Source organism: Helicoverpa zea, chromosome 14 (genome assembly GCF_022581195.2).
Source record: "Helicoverpa zea isolate HzStark_Cry1AcR chromosome 14, ilHelZeax1.1, whole genome shotgun sequence".
NCBI lineage: Eukaryota > Metazoa > Arthropoda > Insecta > Lepidoptera > Noctuidae > Helicoverpa > Helicoverpa zea.
Window position 1 is genome coordinate 12,646,022 of NC_061465.1, and position 23,098 is coordinate 12,669,119.

Genomic DNA, 23,098 nt, shown 5'->3' on the forward strand with positions numbered 1-23,098 from the left:
GACCGGAGCGGAAAGCTGTAGTTTTGACAGGTTTATGGAAGCAAGTATACATACACTTTGAACTGCTCGTTATTTTTGTAAATATGGAATATACGTACCTATGAATAATTAGGTTATTTGACTTGCCGAGTCATTGGCCGACTATTGGTTTGGGTGATGTTTCACATAGTCATTTAGATATGTATAGATGGTTCGCTCCCAAGACATAATGTTTCCTCGCAACGCTGTGAAGACGGACTGCTTCCGTGTCCGGAGTGCGGAACTGAAAATATAACTGTACCATCAAATCGTCAAGCTACAGCCATTATAAAAAATCATCATCATCATCAGCCTATCGCAGTCCACTACTAGACATAAGCCAAGTGCACGCCACTGAGATCGGTTTTCGGATTCTTATAAAAAATAAACACCCAAAACTTGGTTTAGACTTTAGACTGTTAGTTCAGCAAGGTTACTTACCAATATTTCATGGTATGAACTGTGGTTCTAGTTTACCGTTCTCATTGTACTACAAAAACTGTTGCACATGTAGGTGGGCAAGTTCTAAAGATATACCTATTTACACCGAATGTAGGCATCATAATTATTTTTTCAAATTTTCAAATTCATTTATTTATTGCCAATATGAGTACATGGGAACACCTTATAGCTATATTTAACAAAATAAGCATTGACTATTTGCTTACCATAAGGCATGTAAAAACTTAATTACAATTTAAGTTATTTAAACACTTCCTTTTGTAGCAGCTTGAGTTATAGGTATAGGTGAGAGTGTGTACAGGTAGAGACATCCTTGCACAATGCTGCAAAAACACAAGCATTCTGCAATGTTTTTATTGCGTACAGCTAATAACTATCCTATTTATACACACTTATTCAATATATTAAATATACATATTTACAAATATAAAAACAAATATAAAAACTATGTACCTATCAAAAAATGAATACGCCCAAAAGGCTGGCTGTATTGCCACGCTCATACCATTGGCATTGGACATCTACTATCGCTATCATCGTCTTTATTATGAACTAGCTTCTGCCAGCGGTTTCACCCGCACCCCGTGGGAACCTACAGCCTTCCTCGATAAATGGCTATCTAACGCCGAAACAATTGTTCAAATCCGACACGATACACGTACTTACCAACTAAGTCCAATTATTAAAGCGAATGTTAGTTTGATACATTACGTGAAACACTGATTGAGATTCAGTTACGTATCATGAGAAATGATACACAGGGATACCAATATGATTAAGATATTATGTACAAACGCAAATAAATAAATTGGAATTTTAATATGGGCTATATTTCAATAATGGGATCCCATAATCAGTATAACGAGCATTGCAACTAGTCTCATACAAAGAAGCATCCGAAGCAGCGTATTTCCCTTTCCGTGTTCAACTGGCGACACCGGTCTCGCGAAATCCACACGCTTTTGTTTTACTACGGAATCCTACGCTCCCGTGTTCAATTCGCGTCAACTGAGCACGCCTTTGTGATCAAGTGGCGCTGGGTAAGGTTTAACAAAATCGTGTGCAGTTGAACTGAACACTTTTTTGACTTGACTCTTAGACTGTTTGAGTCTTTAAAAGCGTGTTGAATTAGCGACGGTATTATTCTATAGTAGATGTATTATTAACTCTATATGATTTCAATGAAATATGGCATACAATACAAGCTGTCTTAATTATAACGTTAATCGTAAAACTCGTAGCCAAACAAAACAAGAAAACAGACTCAGCCAGATAGAAAACATGAGCTTACACTCACAAAGCTGGCATTGGACATCTACCTACTATCGCTGGCATTGTCTTTATCATGCGTTTGTCTTTACATGTACCTACTTGCCTACAAGAAACATCTACAACTACAGCAGGGTAATATCAAAGTTTTCAGAACTGAATTCAGGAACCGAGCTTCATACAAGGGGCTTTCCTTACCCGGTCGCGCAGCGTGTGCTCCCGCGGCGGCGCATTGCGCAAGCGCGGCTGCGCGCGAGTATATAGCGCGGCGGCGAGCGCTCGGCAGCACAGACGCAGCAACAAGCAAGTCAACATGAAAGCCTTCGTGAGTAGAGTGTGTGGCGTGGTTTGTTCCCACTAGTTCTACTGCTTAGTTCTACTGTAGAACTAATGGGAACTTTTTTTCCCACTAGTTCTACTATTTGAGGTGTAACAAAATAGTAGAACTAGTGGGAATTATGGTTTTTATTGGTATTCCCACTAGTTCCACTGAACATTTGCAGTAGAACTAATGGGACATTTTGTTCTACTAGATAGAAGAAGTACAGTCGACGGCCTGGGTGACATCTCGCCGTGTCCGTGGCCCGTGGTTATCTGTAGTTGTGATTTTTATCACAGCTCAAAATCGATAGCAGTCGGAATAACTTAGATTTTTTTCATGAATTTCAACAAAAAATAAATGTTTTTTTTTGTATTAAGACTGTTAGTTCCAAACATAACACTACACATCAAACTAACAAAATCAAAAATCAAAATCAAAAAATCAAAAATCATTTATTCAAACTTGGCTGCAAGACGACAGCACTTTTTGAACGTCAGGAATTTATAATAGACAGCCCCCAAAACGCCCACCCTTCACCACTTCCTATGTGTTTTTGCTGGAAAGAATGTCTGTCTGTAGGTTAGAAGAACCTTTTAACTAAACTAACTTTACTGTGTTTTTTTTTTAATCAATGTGTCAAAGACCACCACAATGGTGGTGTTTAAAAATCAAAAGAACAAAAAGATTAACTAGCTCCTCTTCATTTCTGCTATCCTAGTACTTATATAAAGAAAAACATTAGATTTTTGTTGAAAGTAATGAAAAAAATCTAAGTTATTCTGACTGCTATCGATTTTGAGCTCTAAAAAAAATCACAACTATCGGCTGTCAACTGTACTTCTTCTGTCTAGTAGAACAAAATTATGTCCCATTAGTTCTACTGCCAATGTTCAGTGGAACTAGTGGGAATACCAATAAACACCATAATTCCCACTAGTTCTACTATTTTGTTACACCTCAAATAGTAGAACTAGTGGGAAAAAAAGTTCCCATTAGTTCTACGGTAGAACTAAGCAATAGAACTAGTGGGAACAAACCTGTGGCGTGTGGTGCGCAGTGTGCGGTGCAGTGCTCAGCATGTAACTCTGTTCCAGATCGTCCTGTGCACGCTGGTGGCGGTGGCGGCGAGCGCCGCGGTGCGCGAGAAGCGCGGCTACAGCAGCGGCTGGAGCGGCTCCCTGGGCGGCTACTCCGGCGGCCTGTCCGGCGGCTACTCCGGCGGCCTCTCCGGCGGCCTCTCCGGCGGCTACTCCGGTGGCTACTCCGCGCCCGCTGCCCAGGTGGTCGCCGTCAACAAGGTGGTGAACGTGCAGCGCGAGGTCATCGTGCCGCAGGTGGTCAACGTGCGCAAGATCGTCTCCAAGCCGCAGGTGGTCACCGTCAAGCAGGTCGTGCCCGTCTCCGGCGGGTACGGCGGCTCCCTCGGCGGCGGCTACTCCTCCGGCTCCATCGGCTACTCCTCGGGCTACTCCTCCGGCGGCTACTCCTCCGGCGGACACGGCGGCTCCGGCTGGTGGTGAACACTCTAGTCACAGACTCTCTAGTTAATGTACAAATTGTAAATAAAATATATTTTACTTTATAAAACATATTTTTATGAAAACTAAGTACACACCTACATCCTTATGACGACAGATGTTTGCGCTTTTTATTTAAAACAAGCTTAATGCAAATACAGAAAGCCGTTCCATTATGTGGGCATGGCAATTAGAAATTGAAAAGAATTAACATTACAATTTCAAAAATTCACTAGCAATGAGAAAGAAGTGAGCAAAAAGGTAACATAACACCATTTTGTTTACTTATGAATTTGGGTGACTCACATCAATTCAAATTTACTTAAAAGACTCGTCGAACTAATATAACTACAAATATTTTTGTCCACAGCTGTTTTCCATTACCATTGCTTCTGAAAATAAAAATATTTAGAGGCAACGCCCTCGTAGCAGTATGGCAACATATTATATAATCATTGTCTACTGATATGGAAAGGGCACTATTCTAACTCCATTACGTCTGATTCCTCCTCCATCCTCTGATTTGTCATCTCGTACCCCTTTATTAAATTTATATTTTCGTTCATATTTTAAATACAGTGGCACGCGCCTTCAAAGTCCTCGGATTTGTCATACGCAACTGTAAAGAATTCAGGCTGTCAGCAACAAAAATTCAACTGTTTAACACCCTAGTTCGTCCAATCTTAGAATACTGCTCTGTAATATGGAACCCACATTACGATGTGTACGTAAAGCGTTTAGAGAGTGTTCAAAGAAGATTTCTGTATCACCTTAGCTGGGGGGATCATTTAGCTAGGCAGTTGACTAGCTATACAGAAAGATTAGGCCACTATAAAATTAAAACATTAGCCAGTCGGAGAGCGGTAATGGACGCAATCTTTTTGCATAAAATACTAAATGGGACCATTGATTGCAGCGAGCTGTTGGACTCTGTAAAAATAAATGTCCCAGCACGAGTCCCTAGAAAAAATGTGTACCATCTCTTTAGTATACCGCGTTCAAGAACTAATCTTGGTCATTATGCCCCTGTGCCGAGGCTTTGCAGGCAATATAATTCACTGTCTAAGAAACATGCAAACGAGATTGACATATTTAATAATTCAGCAATCAAATATAAAATAAATCTAAATAAGCTAAATAATATAGATTAATATTAATTTTGAATAATTTAACGTATAAATAAATAAATAAAATTTTCATTATTATATCATTTAATATCTTTGTACTGTTTTATGCATGTTCATAAATAAATGAAAGTATTTGTACTTATAAAAAATTGTAAGCATGATGTGTCCTCCTGTAATTAAAGGAATACACATGCTAGATTAAGCTATGTCTTAGTTTTAAGAATGTGGTGTGTATATTCTTTGTTGGAGGTCCAATAAATAAATAAATAAATATATTCTACGTATCACACATTCAAAATTAAAATGCATACATGCACATGGTAATACTTCTGACTGACTACAGTTTCCGTATAGATTAAATTATTAATTGATGTTAAAAATATACAACCAAAATAAAATTGAGATATTTTTAATTCAGGGTCATGAGCTTTATCCTCTTCACGATTGACAATAGTTAAACAATCGGCTGGTTACGGGAGGCCACCAAACACAACTGACTCTTGCGACGTACAACGGCCGCACGCTACGGCTTGACTCGCATCTGGCGCAATTCGAGGTGGAACTTGGGAAGATTAGGTGGCATATATTAGGGTTATGTGAAGTTCGAAGAGAGGGGGAGGACACCATAACCCTCGAATCAGGTCACCTAATGTACTTCCGAGAGGGAGACCAACAATCCCAAGGTGGCGTTGGGTTTCTGGTTAATAAGTCCCTAGCTGATAACGTTGTGGAGGTGTCTAGTGTGTCGAACAGGGTAGCGTACCTTATCATAAAGCTCACCGACAGGTATAGCCTCAAGGTAGCGCAAGTGTACGCACCGACCTCGACACATTCAGACGATGAAGTGGAGGATATGTTTGATGATATATCAAGGGCCCTCCACTTCACTACAAAGACCCATTACACCGTTGTCATGGGGGACTTTAACGCTAAAGTGGGAGTACAGATTTGCGGCGAATCGGCAGTAGGATCCCATGGATTTGGAAGCAGGAATCATAGGGGGCAAATGCTCGTCAACTTCCTCGAACGCGAGGGGCTCTTTTTGATGAACTCCTTTTTCAAAAAGCAGCCCCAAAGAAAGTGGACGTGGCAAAGCCCCGACACTATGACTAAAAATGAGATTGACTTCATCATGACGAACAAGAAGAGACATCAGAGACGTCTCCGTGATCAATAGGTTTAATACCGGTAGCGATCACCGACTTGTCCGAGGCTCTCTGAATATCAACTTCAAGGCTGAACGTTCCCATCTGATGAAGGCCAGGCTCCGACCAACACTGCTCCAAACCATGACAGGATCTGAAAAGTTCCAGTCAAATTTGGAGAACCGATTTGCCGCCGTGGGAACCACAACAGACGTTAACCAGAACCACGAATATGTGGTTCGGATCCTCAGGGAGGAAGGTTCGAGATTCTGTAACATGCAGCGTAAGGGCAAGAAATCAAAGCTTTCGGAAGAGACATTAGGGCTTATGAAGAAACGACGTGAAAAGCCGCCTGTCACTTCGTCAGCTCAGCGGGCTCTAAACCAAGAGATCAACAAGCACGTACGACGCGACCTCCGGTGCTCCAATACTCTTGACATTGAAAGAGCAATTGAGCTGAATCGGGGGTCAAAGGTGTTCGTACAATCTCTTGGAAGAAGCCACTTGACGAAGCTGACCACAACAAGTGGAGAAGTCGTTTCTTCGGTGCCGGCAGTCCTTTCGGAAGTGGAAAATTTCTATGGCCGGTTATACGCATCGCATGTATCTCGACCTGATCCCGGAAATGAGGATTCTAGAGCCACATTAACACGCCATTTCACCGAAGACCTGCCAGAAGTCAGCAGTGGCGAAATCGAGATCGCTCTGAGACAGCTCAAAAATGGAAAAGCCCCTGGCGAGGATGGCATTACAACAGAGCTTTTAAAAGCAGGAGGTAAGCCCGTACTGGGGGAGCTCCAGAAGCTTTTTAATGCTGTCCTGTTTAAAGGGAGAACTCCAGAGGCGTGGAGTAGGAGTGTTGTCGTCCTGTTCTTCAAAAAGGGAGACAAAACCCAGTTGAAGAACTATCGACCCATTTCCCTCCTAAGCCACGTATATAAGCTGTTCTCAAGAGTGATCACGAACCGATTTGCGCGAAGACTCGACGAATTCCAACCACCGGAGCAGGCTGGGTTTCGGAGCGGATACGGCACCATAGACCACATCCACACAGTGCGGCAGATTATACAGAAGACCGAAGAGTATAATCAGCCCCTGTGTCTAGCATTTGTGGACTATGAGAAGGCCTTTGACTCGGTTGAAATCTGGTCTGTTCTGGAGTCCCTGCAGCGTTGTCAAGTAGATTGGCGATACATCCAAGTGATGAGATGTCTCTACGAAGCCGCTACAATGTCGGTCCAAGTACAGAATCAGCAAACAAGGCCCATACCGTTGCATCGAGGAGTGAGACAAGGGGATGTTATTTCCCCGAAACTGTTCACTAATGCAATGGAGGATATGTTCAAGACGCTGAACTGGAAAGGACGCGGCATCAACATCAATGGCGAACACATCTCTCACTTGCGATTTGCTGACGATATCGTCATCATGGCGGAAACGCTGCAGGACCTACAACAGATGCTGAACGACCTGGCTGAATCTTCTCTACGCATCGGCCTACGGATGAACTTGGACAAAACCAAGGTCATGTTCAATGAACATGTTCTACCGGAACCGATTGCGATACACGGCGCCGTTCTCGAAGTTGTTCGGAAATATGTATACCTCGGGCAGACATTGCAGTTAGGTAGAAACAACTTTGAGGACGAGGTGAATAGGAGAATTCAGTTGGGTTGGGCTGCATTTGGGAAGCTACGTCGAGTCCTAACATCGTCGATCCCACAGTGCCTAAAGACAAAAGTCTTCAATCAGTGCGTCCTACCTGTCATGACTTACGGAGCCGAAACGTGGACACTGACGGTACGGCTGGTCCACAAGTTTAAAGTCGCTCAGCGGGCTATGGAAAGAGCTATGCTCGGCGTTTCTCTGAGGGATCGCATCAGAAATGAGATAATCCGTCAGAGAACCAAGGTCATCGACATAGCCTACCGAATCAGCAAGCTGAAGTGGCAGTGGGCTGGCCATATTAGCCAAAGAACCAATAACCGTTGGGGTAAACGAGTTCTAGAGTGGAGACCACGCCTCGGCAAACGTAGTGTAGGACGTCCTCAGGCACGGTGGAGTGATGACTTGCGCAAGACGGCTGGCAGGAGCTGGATGCGAGAAGCCGAAAATAGATCTCAATGGCGTGCACTTGGAGAGGCCTATGTCCAACAGTGAACTGCGATAGGCTGATGATGATGATGATGAAACAATCGGCGTGTATCATAGACGACTCATTGGACAGGGAAGTTATTAAGGTTCTGATGGAGGGAGGTCTGAATGTAACAGTCAATAAAAAAGAAAATGCGTAGGCATGGATCGGCAACCCAGGCCTGGTCTGTCCTACTCCGAGTAGCTAGGCAGCAGCCAGTGCCGCGCTCACTGCTAGACATTGCTCCACATGACGCGCGCATCACATTTCCAAACTGTAAGATACCTGCTTACTCACACCTCGCAACGTGTGATTGTGCACTACAAACTCTGTCATACGATACTACTAGTGTAACTTACGTTACATTAATGAACAAGTTACAAGGTTTCTCTGTTACTTTCAGCGCAATTACTTCAGCACAGATTGGAAATAACACTTAGCTCGGAGGTAGAGCATGACGGATGCAAGCACTCGTAAGCTCGTCGCGAGTTGGTAGTTTATTGACAAACGTTTAAATTGATATATTGCTCTGTGACCGTTAGAGACCAGCTTGCCATTTTTTTTTTTTTTTTTTTTTTTTTTTTTTTTTTTTTTTTTATTGGAACCAAAAAACAATTTTTACAATATATTGTGGTTACGGTAATAGCTACGATAGTTTAAAATAAACTGTGTTGCAGCTATTAACGCTCACCTCCAAGAGTTGAGTACATCAGTGGTCTTATTTTAAGTACATTACATGCATGCATATTTTAGTATTTTTAATAAAGTTTTTATTAAAGTTTATTAGTATTTTTAAAAATATGCATGTAATGTCATTGTGGGATTGAGTCCTTAAGTGGATCACTGTCACTAAACTCTGTCAAGGTAGATATTGCCATTTTGTGAATGGTATTGGGCTCGTCTGATACGGACAGCCTGAACTGAGATAAAAGTTGACACGATTGCGGTAAAACGAGATGGACGCTAGTTTACTACAGCTGTACCTACTTATATGGCAATAATCGTCACGTTAAGTTGTCTGCCATCTAACAGGTTTGCGGGCGGTTGCGACGTTTTCCTAAATAAAGCTATTGTTGCTGCAGGACAGGTTTGACGCGCCCTCTAAGCTCGAAAAATAAAAAAATATCATGGTTTCCCAATTAATCATAATGCATGACTTATAAAGTATTTGCTTGTACACCTGTATTATAATTAATGTATGTATTTAACAGTGGCGGATTTACAAAGGACGATGGGCGTTTTGGTACCCTGTCCAACAGTATTGAATCTAGTACCATTGCGTAGGTCTTGGCAAGGCAAAAAATGTTTACTATGACGACTAGTCCGAAATCCTTGTCCATTTCCCGTGACATCGACTAATAGAATGTGTAATGTTCATAAATCATCAACGTAGATGAAGTTCTTAAATCCAACTGTTTTGAATAAAAACTGGTAAAGTAAGAAAAAAACAGGAATTTGGCCTTTTTAGAATGTTTGCCTGCCGATTGATTTAAAAAAAGACTGTGCAAACCTTTGCAGTTCACGCAGAACCAGCTTATGTATTTGATGAAAGTCTTTCAGTATTTACAATCAATTGAGGTTAAAAAGTCATCAGACGATGTTTACATAGTCCATATTACGACTCAATCTTGCTCCTCAAGAGGTGCTGAGATAATGGTGAATTTCTTCTTAAAAAAAGATGAATAGAAATGTTTTGAACTTTTGTCAAATCAGATGACGATTGTGTTTCCGTAGTATGACTCCATAGACTATTACAACCTTTAGATTATAATAGAGTGTATCAATCAATGTAAGATGTCTGTTAACTGACTTTAAAATTATTACATTGACGGCATAAATGCCTCTTAATGAATTTGCATATATGGATGACATATTTGTTTCTACGTCGATTCAATTTTTATCGTTCTTGGATCGGACAGCTAATTGAGGCAAGCTCCATAGTTTTTATTATTCTTCACGTAAATACCTTTCTAATGATATATAATATGTTGCTGTTGGAGCGGGTACCAAATCCCATACAAAGTGCCCATTGCACCACATTTATTAAAACACAATTTCTGAGCTGCAACAATATGATGGATAAAGTCATATTAATTCTTACTCACCTGGGTCAATATGTCTGATCCATATCACTTGCGTGTTTTGTACTGGAATGCCGACGGCATACGCACTAAGATATACGAACTGCTGCATCTGGTAAGCGAGTTATCAATAGACATTATAGCCCTGTCAGAAACTAGAATACACCCACACACAAATTTAAAAACCCCTGGCTTCACTTGCTATCGACGTGACAGTAATCCTGATGGTTATGGTCAAGGAGTGGCTATATTAGTGAAATCTAGCATTGTCCACACACCATTAATACTAGCCCCAACAAAAAATCTTGAATGTGTTGGAATAGTAATACAATCACCTGACTCTAATCATCAAATTGCCTTTGTCTCGGCTTATCAATCCCCTAATTTACCACTACTGTCATCTGATCTGGATATCATCAATAAATTGAATCTTAAATCCGTCATCATGGGGGATCTTAATGCGAAGCATCCATACTGGTATTGTTCCCTATCTAACAGGCACGGCGAGGTCCTGTTTGATCATATGATACATAATGAGTATGATGTACTTGCTCCATCTAGTCCAACATTAGTTCACTATCATAGTACACATACGCCATCTAATCCCGACGTCGTTCTTACTAACTCTGCTAACCTCCTCTCCCAGCTTCAGGCCCTCACTTGTCTATCCTCTAACCATCTACCGGTCTTATTCACCATCGCTGCTAAAGTTATCAAACAGGACCGCGTCACCTACAACTACAAAAAAGCGAACTGGCAGAGCTATCGATCGTACCTTAATGATTGCATTTGCTTAAATGCAACGACAATAGATAAACCTGAAGATATTGACTTTGCCATTGATCAACTCACGCATGCAATGAAATACGCTCGTGATAACTCAGTACCGCAAATATCTGTTAATGGCACCGTGAAGCTGCCTCGAAGAATCAAAACCAATATCAAAATTAAAAATTCACTGCGAAAGCAAGCTCTCAAGGAACGCGAAGCGATCACCCGGCGGCAGCTTTTCTCTCAGGTTAACATGATGCAAAAATCTATTAAATCTGACATTCGAATCTTTAATGATAACCTCTGGAATAAAAAATTAGCTGATGTTTCAAATTCTTCCTCTGAACTGTGGCGTGTTGTCAAATCACTTAACCACCAACCTTCTTCAATACCTCCCCTGAATACGGCTTCCAACATCACTACTAAATCCCCTTCTGAACAATGCGATGTCCTCTCCGATACCTTCCTTGAAAACATGACTCTCACAAAAAACTGGATCAGTGACAGTAAAACTCTTGATCTCGTCAATAAATCAATGGCTATGATCAACCAACATGAGATTATTGACTATCCTAAACTAGTAAGACCTAAAGAAATACAGAAACTACTACATAAACTAAAACCACGCAAAGCTCCTGGTTTTGACGGTCTGGAAAATGGACTACTGAAAAACCTTCCCCAGAAATGTATCGTATACTTGACAAAGATATTTAATGGCTGTTTGCGAATTGGCTACTTCCCAACGGTTCTTAAACACGCAAAAGTTATCCCTATTAAAAAACCAGGCAAAGATCAATCGAATCCCACCAGCTATAGGCCTATTAGCTTATTACCAAGCATAGGAAAATTACTTGAGTCTGTTATTCTGTCTCGGCTTTCTAATGCAACTGAACAATACTTAATACCTGAACAATTCGGATTTCGTAGCGCTCACTCGACTACACAACAGCTTGCGAGAGTGGCTCAACATGTAGCCAATGGCCTCAATCTTGGCTCCTCTACGGGCATGATTCTACTGGACATCGAAAAGGCTTTTGACACTGTCTGGCACGAAGGCCTATTGCATAAGTTATTAATGTATAACTTACCTCTCTGCTTAATTAAACTCATCCAAAATTATCTACATAACCGTTCTTTTGCAGTTTATATTGGAAAGCATCATTCTACTTCTAAATTGATTCCCGCTGGTGTACCCCAAGGTTCTATTTTAGGGCCGTATCTCTTCATTATTTACCTTAATGATATTCCTAAACAGCCCCATACTGAACTTGCTATTTATGCTGACGATACAGCAGTGTACACGTCTGATAAGGACATCGATATTGTAATTTCACGGCTACAGCTGTCTTTAGAACTTTTAAATGAATATTTTCGGACCTGGAAATTGAAAGTAAATTCTACCAAAACTGAAGCCATCATGTTCACTCGAAAACGTAAACTACCTAATAGACACGTCAAAATTGATAGCTACCAAATTCCCTGGCAGCAATCCGTAAAGTATCTTGGAGTAATACTCGATAAAAAATTAAACTGGAATAAAAACACACAAAATTTTATTCTGAAAGGCTCAAAAGCTCTTAATTCCTTAGGTTCTATATTAAATCGCAAATCAAATCTCAGTCCTAGTACCAAATTACTTATTTATTCAACCTTAGTGAGACCCAACTTAACCTATGCTGCACCCGTGTGGTGTAACCTTTATGATACAAATTATAAAAAATTACAAACCATCCAAAATAAGGCCATCAAAATTTCATATAACACCCCGTTTCGTACGAACCTTAAAAATATTCACATGAAAATAAAATTTCCTTTGCTAAAAGACTACATACTAAAATTATCTCGCAAATATCTCCACAAAAACCCTAAACACCATAATAAACTAATTGTTGACATAGGCAAAAGTAGGTTACATACACTACCTTACTCTCGAACCTACAATCGATATCGCTTGCCACATCACTACTTCCTTCGAGAATCGTGACGATAGCTCGCTAATCACCTGACGCAGTTCGTGCGCCTGCGACACAGTGCATTCCAAGCAGATTTTTTTTTTTTTATCTACCCTCTTTTCTATTTGTTTTTATTGTATAAATATAAACTTAATAATATCTACATTACTGTAGCTTACCAGTTAATATAACGGGAGTCGCGACTAAGACTACCTCGTTCCAAACAATTAATTTAATCTTTATATTCAAATATGTTTATACAACGTTCAAATTATTCTGTCAAAATGTATATAAAGGCGTCTTAGTCTAATTTACTTGTTTATACGAGGTTTGTACGCAATTAGAATAAGTTCAATTGTATACTGTTTTGTAATATTTATGTTATTAATAAAGACCTTGAAAAATCAAATCAATCAATCAATGATTGTGAACTTAATGATGACATTTCTGTCAGTTACTAGATTATTTTTGCAACCCGCTATGTAACGAAGAGTTTAATGTTGACCTAACAAGTTTATCTGACAGCGACTTTAAAGCGTAAAACCTCTGTAACTTTTAAACGGCTCAATTGATTTTCAGGAAACATGTCTAAGAACACTCGCCCGTAAAACACCTGTAATACCAAAAAAAAACTAAATTGAAATCGGTTCATTCGTTCGGATACTATTAGAACAGTAAAGTACCAAAACGAGTTTACAAAACCGGCCTAAAGTGAAAAAGTCGCGAGCGTAGCGAGCGCGAAATTTTTTAGTTTTGGGAGACAAACGTACCCAAACAAGTGTGAAAAAAAACCACTGCAAAGAGAAGAAGCCGCGAGCGTAGCGAGCGCGAAATTTGTGATTTTTGGGACGCAATGATATCTAAAGAAATTAGAAAAAAGTAACTGTCAAGTGAAAGGCGAAATTTTTGAGTCTTGGAACACAAAAATACTCAAACAAGTTTGAAAAAAACCAATGTTAAGTGAAAAAGTTGCGAGCGCAGCGAGCGCGAAATTTTTTGAGTTTTGGGACACAAAAGCGAAATTATTTGGGACACAAAAGTCCTCCTGAACTGAACCTCCTGAACAGCTTAGAAATCGTCAGCGTAGAGCGTCAGTTGTTTTTGCTACTTCGGTGCTTTAACTTTTTGTTAGATTGGACTCAAAGAGCGCAGAATAAACCAGAAATGATGAAGGATCTTTCAATTTATTTTTATTGAAACGCTATTGGAATATTTTAAAATTCATGATCACATAAACCTAAGCATACATTACAGTGCATTTATTAATCGTTTATTTATATATGGATTGTGTACTCGTATAATTCTAAAAAAAAACTGTAAAAAAATTAGCAAAATTTGCCGCCCCTCTAAATCTGCCGCCCTAGGCACTGGCCTACTTGGCCTATTGGTAAATCCGCCACTGGTATTTAAACATTTTTGTATCGAAACTATATTGCATTAGATGCAAGAGCCTTCTCTATGCTGCGCGCACGCAAACGCGGATGCGCGCTTGGCAATTGTTATTAACCGACAGTTTCTTTTACTGTTTTATAAACGCAATGCCATCTATTTGCTCAAGAGCAAGCTCTAGCTGTTAATCGCTGGTCTATTTTGTTTGAACTGTATCTCGCATAGTGAATGTAACTATGACTATAGATTACACATGTTAGTCTCAAATGGGTCAGTCAAGCAGGAAATGTGCAAACGCTGTCTAGATTAACTTGTAGCCTGATCTTGGCACACGCCTACATATTTATAATAATGTCTTCTAGTTATGATGCAGCGGACTCCGAGCCATTCTCGGAGTAAGTTTAGTAATCGCAGAACGATCCACCGCCTGCTGTTACATTATGTTGTGCCGAGCTTTACGTTCATAATGACAAGAACAACAACTCTGACACAATATGAATACATATTTAAATCGACATTAATCGGCGTGCGCTCCCAAGCCCCCGAATGGAGCAGAGAACCAAATACCTACCACTGTGCTTGCACTGCTTTATTTTATGTCAGCTACTAGCTAACGGAGGTAAAATAATTGTGAACTATCTAACATGGCGACTCGGCATTGTGTTGGTACGCCATTTAAATGGTCAGCATCTTCTTACAATCACCAACACATACCCATTGCAAAACTCGAGTACAACAACGATAGCAATATTTTGTCGCGACCAAATTGCAATTTGAAGGTTTTGTTCTATTTAAGAGTTGCGGGGAAAAATAACTGAACATTTCCTTTTGTGTACTACGAGCATATTTCACTATTATGTATAGAATCCATGAAGCCACTGTCCACTATGTAGCACGTAATTCTAGAAGTCTTGATCACGCGATCGACTACAACACGAAATTGTGAGATTGAAATGTGAAATGCATTCTAAGAAATCCCTTACAGCCGTTTGTACGTTGTGCACCCTCGCAGAGCCACCCACCGAGTGGCTAGCATGCCGCGCCTGCGCAGTCACTCCGCCGCCAGGACCCGCCTGCGCAGAAGATCATATCTAATTATGTAACCGCGTCTAGTTGCGAATGTCATGCAAACTTGAAATGCAGATTCACCGGGTGGTCCTCCTCACACCGACACGAGCGCAGCTGAGCGCGTTGTAGCATTTTGAAATGCATCGCATCTGTCAACTTTAGAAAAAGGCTCCGTCCGGCTTTCTTGAATAAGGGACTTCTGAGCGCATTTCACTTGTTTCAATGACTATTCTGCAGTATTAGCTAGTCCTTCGCTAGTGCGACTACATCAGAGGGACAGCAGGAGCACTCGCGGGCCGAGACACGCTCGCGCTGCACTTCGCTCGGCGGTCCGATATGTGTGAATCTGTGGGAAGATATATTTACATAATTTATCGTCATATTTCCATACATTTATTGTAATGTTACCGAATTAGTAATCAATTTGAACAAAGCAAGATAATGCTCTTGTGCTGATACTTCTTCATATTTTTTTGTATGTGTGGGTACCTTACTGTTGTTTGTGTGAGTGTTTCTGGGTGTCCAAGATGAGATGCGTCAGCGCAGTCTAGCCTATATAATGTAAGAAAATGCGAAGCGAACATCATTCGACAACCTCTTTCATTAAGAAAACAACATGAAAAACTTTGTAAGTACCACATCCATCTCCACATTTGATAACTATATAACAATGTTATACCAACATTTCCACTTCTATAACAGTCGAACGTCGTGAAACACATCATATTCTCTATATGAGATACGTCATCATAGAACTCTTGAGCAATGAATTGTTTGATATTGTGTTGAGCGTGAGATAAGAGTGCGTGTGTTTGTGTCCAGGTGATCTTGTGCGTGGTGCTGGTGGCGGCGCTGGCGGGCGAGGCGGCGGCGCGCACCAAGCGCAGCCACGGCTGGGGCGTGCAGCCCGGCTGGGGCGTGGAGCCCGGCTGGGGCGGCTGGCACGGGGGCTGGCAGCCGCACACCAAGGTGGTGACGGTGCAGAAGGTGGTGCAGGTGCCGCGCGAGGTGACGGTGCCGCAGGTGGTGCACGTGCGTAAGGTCATCTCCGAGCCCAAGCTCATCACCGTCAAGAAGGTGGTGCCTGTGCACACGGAGCACGCGCACCACGGCTGGTGGTGAACAAGGCTTAGGATAAGGTACTGCGTTTCTTTATAATAAATAACTTTATTTTTCAAGCCTTTTGTAGTATCCTTTCTAACGAATGAATCCCTTGATTGGAGTTAAATGGGCGATGTCTCGGCAAGAAATACCATAGCATTTCCAATGACAAATAAACGAAATGCTCTGTAATGTGGCGAATCTGCGCAGGTACCTACTGGATGCTGAGATGGTAACCTAACCTGCTAGGCTGCTAGTGTACAAACTAATGGTCTTAGACGTAGCGAAACAGGACGCGCATGTGGTCTAGGTACTATTTGGGATTTACTTTAAACATAAACGCCTGTTCAATAATTGCAGTGTATTACTAGCAACGCAACGCGTAAGCAATCCTAAGTAGCAGGTTCTTATCTACACAAAGATCACGAGAAACACAATCAGTAATGAAATAAACTAAGTAATCCCATCAATATATTGAATTGGATGCTTTATAACAGAACGTTCTTATAACTTATACTTAATAGGTACTTCTATGCTAATATGTAAAGAGGAATATATGATTATATTTGTTGGTTTGAATCGACTAGACTCAGGAACTACTTAACAGATTTGAATCATTATTACACTGTTAGGAAGCTATATATATATACACTATCTGCTCTTTATATGAGCTTTATTTTATCCCGAAGCGGACAGTAGTTCCCACATAATGCTGGTGAAAGGGCGGTAAAACGACAAGTTCATAAATATCTAGATAGTTGGAGGTGCCTATCGGAAAACTATTCGATAACGCTTATGTGACAGATTGCCTTCTGCTACTGAGCAGGCACACTGAACGTGTTTTTTTAAATAAATCTCTACACAGGTATCAATAGTTTAGGTACTGTATTTCGTTCATGTTTTTCGAAATGTCCAAAAAAAATGTAGTTGGATGATGTTAAACTTCTAAGTCGGTTCAGTTCATCGGTTATCAGCTTCTTGGTGTTGAGGTGTCGGCATGAAAACCAAATTCGGAATTTTCAGCCTTCAGATGCGATTTCAAACAGCCCTGTTTTTGATAAGGGATAGCCGTAATGTAACATGGCGGGTTGTACTGTCCGACTACGACATTATTATTGCTACAACCTTTGTAGATCCGCAGCCCGGCTCAGCTGACAACGCAGAACTTGTACTGTTCAGTGTAGAGGCGACGGAGATGTTCATCAGCGCTTATTAAACACAGCTCTCGTACAAACTGCAGCTGCTTAGTTTAGTTTTATTGGACAGCCATTTCATTGATTGCTCATCGACTTTCAATATTAGCCGCACGCCACAATCGTAACAGTTCCTCATTTACAGTGTAAAGTGTACTGAATGCAATATATCCGGTAGCACTCGATTAACGAACGCTACTACAATTATTAATATACAGTGCATGAGGTATCCAATTAACTGAATGTCCTAAATGAGTCGCGTGCTGTTTGCCATGCTCGTGTTCATAACTGATGGCTAATTGATACAGTAGAGGTGTAAAGACAGCGATAGATATTCTTCAATCAGGAATGTTACGTCGACTTGATAATACTGTCAGTGCAAAAAGAGTATCAGCTCGTATGTGTGCCAATGTCGTTTATATGAAATATATTATTTGTGTTACACGCGATGACGTGAGCAAAGTTATAGTTTGCCGCGAGTGCAGATCTTATATCCCGACCGAGCGGAAGATTCTGTTCGAATCACTCGCTATTATTCTGGAGATGAATCCTGAGCCGGTCGTTTTCACTTCAGCACCGAGAAATATTATCCGTCCATTTTGCTATTTTTAAGCAGCAAAACAAACATATTATTTGGCTATTGAACTGAAATTATTGCGCTAATGAGTGAGTAGTAGGGCGAGCTAGATATACAAACACGTGACAAGTCTAAACTAAAATCCTGTAGGCTTTACGATCTTATAGTGGACCAACAGAAAGTTGTGTAAACAAAGTAGCACACGCTTCGTGCCTTATACTACACAGTACACACCAATATAACAAAGCGTTCCAGTGAGTGATATCATTGGCAGCTAAGCGGTAATTGCCGCGGAGCCCCCAGTTCCCAGAGCCATTAATCCCGTGGCTGACGGACACCGTGCCAGACAGCGCGGCGTCCGTCACCGGCGCGCCGGCGCGTGCGCACCTGCTCTAATTAATGGCCGCCCGTGACGTTTCCTGCTTCCACATACCTTCACGTAATACATAGTGCTTCATTGTTTATTCATCATATTAGTCGGTACATTAGCATCGTCATACTAATTATCGCTTGGAACAGCTGCGTGGAAACAATAATTAGCACAGACTTACATCTCAATATTGGAAGTGTATTAACACTCCTTAACTTAAGTTCCACACGCTTAAGTTCTGCCCGAATGTCTATCATTTGAAGTTCTTCCCAGCGTTAGGGAGGGCGACAGCGAGTGTGTACCGACATTACTGATTCCGCGTGATCGACTGTGATGTCACTCCTCGCACGCAGATACGTTTATTTCATTACAATAAAACATGAGCTTGAGCAACAATGGCGACGTTTTTGTGAAATTTTGTAACCAATCGCAGTGCGTAAGTATATAACTACGGCGCGGATCTGTCCGAGGCATCAGTACCAGCAGCCGCTTCATATACCGTGCCTATCATCGCCATGAAGTGTCTTGTAAGTGTCCACTAACACCACACTACTATGTAAATTGAAATCTTTTTCCATGTAGAAACTTAAGTAGCTTTTATTATTCCATCAAGTTCCCTAGGTTGTTTACCGCTTAGTAACATCGTACATATGGTGGTCATGTTTCAGTTGTACATCGTAGTGTTGGCGGCGTGTGCGCTGGCGGCGCCGGAGCCGGGGCGGCGCGACAAGCGCTCGGGCTGGTCCGCCGGGCTGGCGCTCAGCGCGCCGCTCGTGTACTCCGCGCCCGCCGCTATCGTGCACGAGCCTGCTGTCCTCTCCGTCAGGAAGATCGTCAGCGTACCGCGGGTAATGTGCTTCTCATTCAATGACGATAAACAGCCTCCACAATGCACCTTCCTCCACTGAGCACTCATGATTGTTGCAGGTGGTATCAGTGAGCAGAGTGGTGTCGTCGCACTACGTGGCACCCCGCGTGGCTCACTACGTAGCACCTCGAGTGGCTCACTACGTGGCTCCTCGCGTGTCCGTCTCGTACGCGCCAGCATACGCAGACTGGTGGTGACCATGCAGCGTCGGAGCACCACAATATGTGTTCAAATGTATATAAATAGTTATTGTAGTTTGTTATTATTAAAGTTTATATTTCAATACTTACATAGTTTTACTAAGTCTCTTAACACCCTCTTGAGCTGAACGTCTGCACCATGCCACATCTTGGGAGTTCGTTACTGGAGTAGCACTAATGCCCTTTATACATATTAAAGGCGGAAATCCTTCAATATGTATGAAAAACATTAATGTTTATGGAGGGCATAAATTAAGATTTAGAAGAAAGTTAGATTAATATATTAGAAGAAATTTAGATTTCTAAGCCTAACTAATGCCTCGGAAAACGTAAAACAGTATAATCAGTACCAAAGTTGTGTGCATGAAGACTGCACTCTTCTGTAATGAATATGGTCACTTATCTATTCTCATACCTTTTTTGCCCTTAAGGCTTATAAACTGATACCCTAATTATAATATCTTCCAGACGGCGGCAGGTCTGAACTGAGGTCCGTACGAAGGCATTTATTCTACAAACTTGGCAGCTTGTATCTTGTTAAGTATTACCTATATAATATTGAATTGTCCTTCTCTATGCACAGGCTTGTGACCTGTATTGAGAAAGTAAAAAAGTTGATGAGGATATATACCTATAGGAAAAAGTATAGACCTCGGTACTTGTCTATTACTAGGTTAACATTACGCACATACCAACACAAAAAGGGAACAGAATTCAAATGTTAGTCAATATTTAGCTGTATTTAATTCTGTTCACGTACATATCAGTACAGTGCGGTGAACACTCGCGCCATGCTAATTCCTCCTCCGCGCACACGCTACCGCACCTACTGACATGTTCAGTATAACTTATGGTCACCCTTTTATCAAAGTAGTATTTCTGCTAACAATGACATGGAATAAGAAGGGTGACTGGAACTTTCATTCGGTATAGGAAAGACAATAAATTCGGTAACACACGGTGTGGAATAAAAAGCGTGCGAGTAGTTTTTAGTGCATTGCTGCACTATAATTACACGTGAGTCGCACGCACCGCCCGCGCCGCCACGCGGAAGGAAGCGCCGCGCACTGTCAACACGAGTGCTCCGGCGCCCGCTAACACCGCACGCTTGTGCGCGCCATATTGCCCATATTACTCGCAGTTGTGATTGAAGTTGGCATGCCTACTGTATGTACATAGTCATACTAATCTCGTGCAGCAATGACCTCGGTCTAGATACTCACAGCATTAATGTCTCTATCACACGTCTGCTTTAAACCCACAGTGACAACACGACTAGCTCTCGTCTCGCTTACTAATGAAGATTGAGACAGACGGTCAAACAATCAGATCAGTTTTAGTATTCATGAATGTAGACAACAAATTGTAGAGAATGTTGGGCATTATTGAATAGTATCGGATCGGCAGCAAACAAACTATATTGATAGGAAGTGAGCAGTGCCGGTGCAGCAGGCTGCACGCGACGCGCGGGAGCTGCAGTGCTGCGCGCGCCAGTCGTGCCACACCTCGGCCCCGACATGGACGCGCTCGTGAGTGTCTCCCTCGCTCCTCATCCTCAGCTCCTAGTGGTTACACAATAGTGCTACATGAGTGTCTGCAACGTGCGCCTGCGTGCGATGCCTTCCTATAGGATTTCTGGATTTGCACTTTCCTCAGGATTGTGGCCGGATTTTGCAAATCACATAAAATCTCATTTTTAGAATTTCCAATAAGTCACCTTATACTCAAATCAAGATCTCTTCAGTACCTATTTATTTGTTGTACCTAGTAGTTGCACATTTAAGATCAATCCATAAATCAAGTTGGTGTTGTCATAGGTTCATAGTTCGTGAAGACACTTGTTTTAGTTAGCGAGGTATAAGCGCGATCTCTATCGCTAGAGCTAAATCCGCAGTGTATAAATTTGATAAATATTAAGATCGTGCAAAAATTTCAAAATCTAAATAGAATCATAACTTTCCAAAAATAAACCTTTTTTCCGGATTTTTTTAATCTGGTAACCCTACGCTTACCGTGCCCAACTAATGACTGAGCTTTTTCTTATACAATAGATTTTGTTTGCAAAGTTACTTAGATATCTCCTAAAGACTATCGGTCAGTGCAGCCGCATGCTGAATGCTGGCTTTCGAAGTGTTGAGTGACGGAGCTTTGCTTGCAGAGACAGCTGGTGGTGCTATGCGTGTGCGGCGCGGCGCTGGGCGAGCCGCTAGGCGAGGCGCTGCGGCGCTACAGCCGGCACGGTGTGTACGCGGGCGAGTACTCGCGCGGCTACTCGCCCTACATGTACGCCGCCGTGCCGCTGCACGCGCCCGTCCCCGTGCTGCGCGTGCTCACCTCGGCGCCGCTGCTCCCGCGAGACCCCGCCCTCGCGCCCTCCGCGCACTCCCCCGTGTACGCGCGCGCGCCCTACGACGACGACCAAGACGACTACGACGAGCCGCAGCAGTACGCGGCGTACGCGCACCGCTACCAGACGCCGCAGTTGTATGCGGCCGCGTCCAGCGCGCCCGAGGATCCCGCGGTGCTGTACGCGCGGCCCACGGCGCACGGCGGCTACACGTACCACAGCGCGCCGCACAAGCCGGCCGGCAAGCGCGCGCCCGCCGACCTGCCCTACATCATCCGCGTGCACAAGTACAAGATCGTCAAGGACCGGTAGTCGCCACGCCGCCAAGCTGCCCACCTACTCATTATTATATTTATTACAATGTTTTCTAATAATCAGCGTGTAAATACATACCTACTTAATTATAATCTACCGAATAGTTCATGTAACTTGCTTAGATATTTAGTTTCTACATTTAGTTTCCTTTGTAAAACTAATCTTTTGTAGAGTGTAAGTTTTATTAATAGCATTAAATATGTTGGTGTTTTCTGTGCTTCCTTTGACTGCAGTACCTGCCATGATGAAGTCGTCAAATGCTTACTAGTTATCCCATCGCACGATAGCGAAAACATTGTCGCAGTAGTACTTACCTATGCATGATAGTTATGCAGTTCGAAAAAGACAATAATTATAATGTACAGCATTGAAAGGTACTGAGTTTAAAGAGAGCGCGGTTAAAATACTAATATGGTGAAAGTTAGTTTTAAAATGTTTTTTTTTTCTTTATTTTTCGGCTTCTGCCACCTACTGCAAGATCATGTCCTCTCCCTCTCGGCAGGTCTCCCTACAACTCCTTTGTCTGAGAGCCACCTACTGACAGGCAGGTACCTACTGGGGCCCGATTCTCCTAAGTTAATAATGTCAAAATCGAATAGTAATTGAATCGCAATATGATTGCAATAGCAGTTTTAACCATATCGGGCATTCTGCTACTAATATAAGACGTATTCCAACGACATTCGATTTGTTTGCGATTGGTCTGCTATTTTCGTGATTTTGATCTATTCGGTAGTTTGCTCTACAATCATATTGCAATCGTATATCATTTGCAGACATAATGATACATTATTGAATGACAAAAAGGATAAAAACGTTTATTGCAAAGAAAAATTTGCGGAATGCCACATACTCTTCAATCGTAATTGAGT

The 23,098-nt window shown here is 41.9% G+C and overlaps 4 protein-coding genes across 4 annotated transcripts; all 4 read left to right on the top strand.

Annotated features, from left to right (window-relative positions):
* The first annotated feature begins 2,007 nt into the window (after positions 1-2,007).
* On the top strand, positions 2,008-3,653 carry LOC124636419 (glycine-rich RNA-binding protein 8-like). The gene is made up of 2 exons (XM_047172506.1): positions 2,008-2,074; positions 3,166-3,653. Exons 1-2 carry the CDS (start codon positions 2,063-2,065, stop codon positions 3,589-3,591), a joined length of 438 nt encoding a protein of 145 aa, XP_047028462.1. The 5' UTR covers positions 2,008-2,062; the 3' UTR covers positions 3,592-3,653.
* Positions 3,654-15,847: 12,194 nt separating this feature from the next.
* Positions 15,848-16,435, top strand: LOC124636513. Its single transcript, XM_047172629.1, has 2 exons — positions 15,848-15,883; positions 16,078-16,435. The coding sequence occupies exons 1-2, from the start codon at positions 15,872-15,874 to the stop codon at positions 16,375-16,377; spliced, it is 312 nt and encodes a 103-aa protein (XP_047028585.1). The 5' UTR covers positions 15,848-15,871; the 3' UTR covers positions 16,378-16,435.
* Positions 16,436-18,784: 2,349 nt separating this feature from the next.
* LOC124636509 lies at positions 18,785-19,649 on the top strand. Its single transcript, XM_047172626.1, has 3 exons — positions 18,785-19,023; positions 19,165-19,344; positions 19,424-19,649. The coding sequence occupies exons 1-3, from the start codon at positions 19,012-19,014 to the stop codon at positions 19,559-19,561; spliced, it is 330 nt and encodes a 109-aa protein (XP_047028582.1). The 5' UTR covers positions 18,785-19,011; the 3' UTR covers positions 19,562-19,649.
* Positions 19,650-21,081: 1,432 nt separating this feature from the next.
* Positions 21,082-22,650, top strand: LOC124636697. Its single transcript, XM_047172859.1, has 2 exons — positions 21,082-21,093; positions 21,723-22,650. The coding sequence occupies exons 1-2, from the start codon at positions 21,082-21,084 to the stop codon at positions 22,221-22,223; spliced, it is 513 nt and encodes a 170-aa protein (XP_047028815.1). The 3' UTR covers positions 22,224-22,650.
* The last annotated feature ends 448 nt before the right edge of the window (positions 22,651-23,098 follow it).

Coding starts and splice junctions, on each gene's coding strand:
- LOC124636509 (XM_047172626.1), top strand. Junction 19,345..19,423: donor AGATCGTCAGCGTACCGCGG/GTAATGTGCTTC, acceptor TGATTGTTGCAG/GTGGTATCAGTGAGCAGAGT.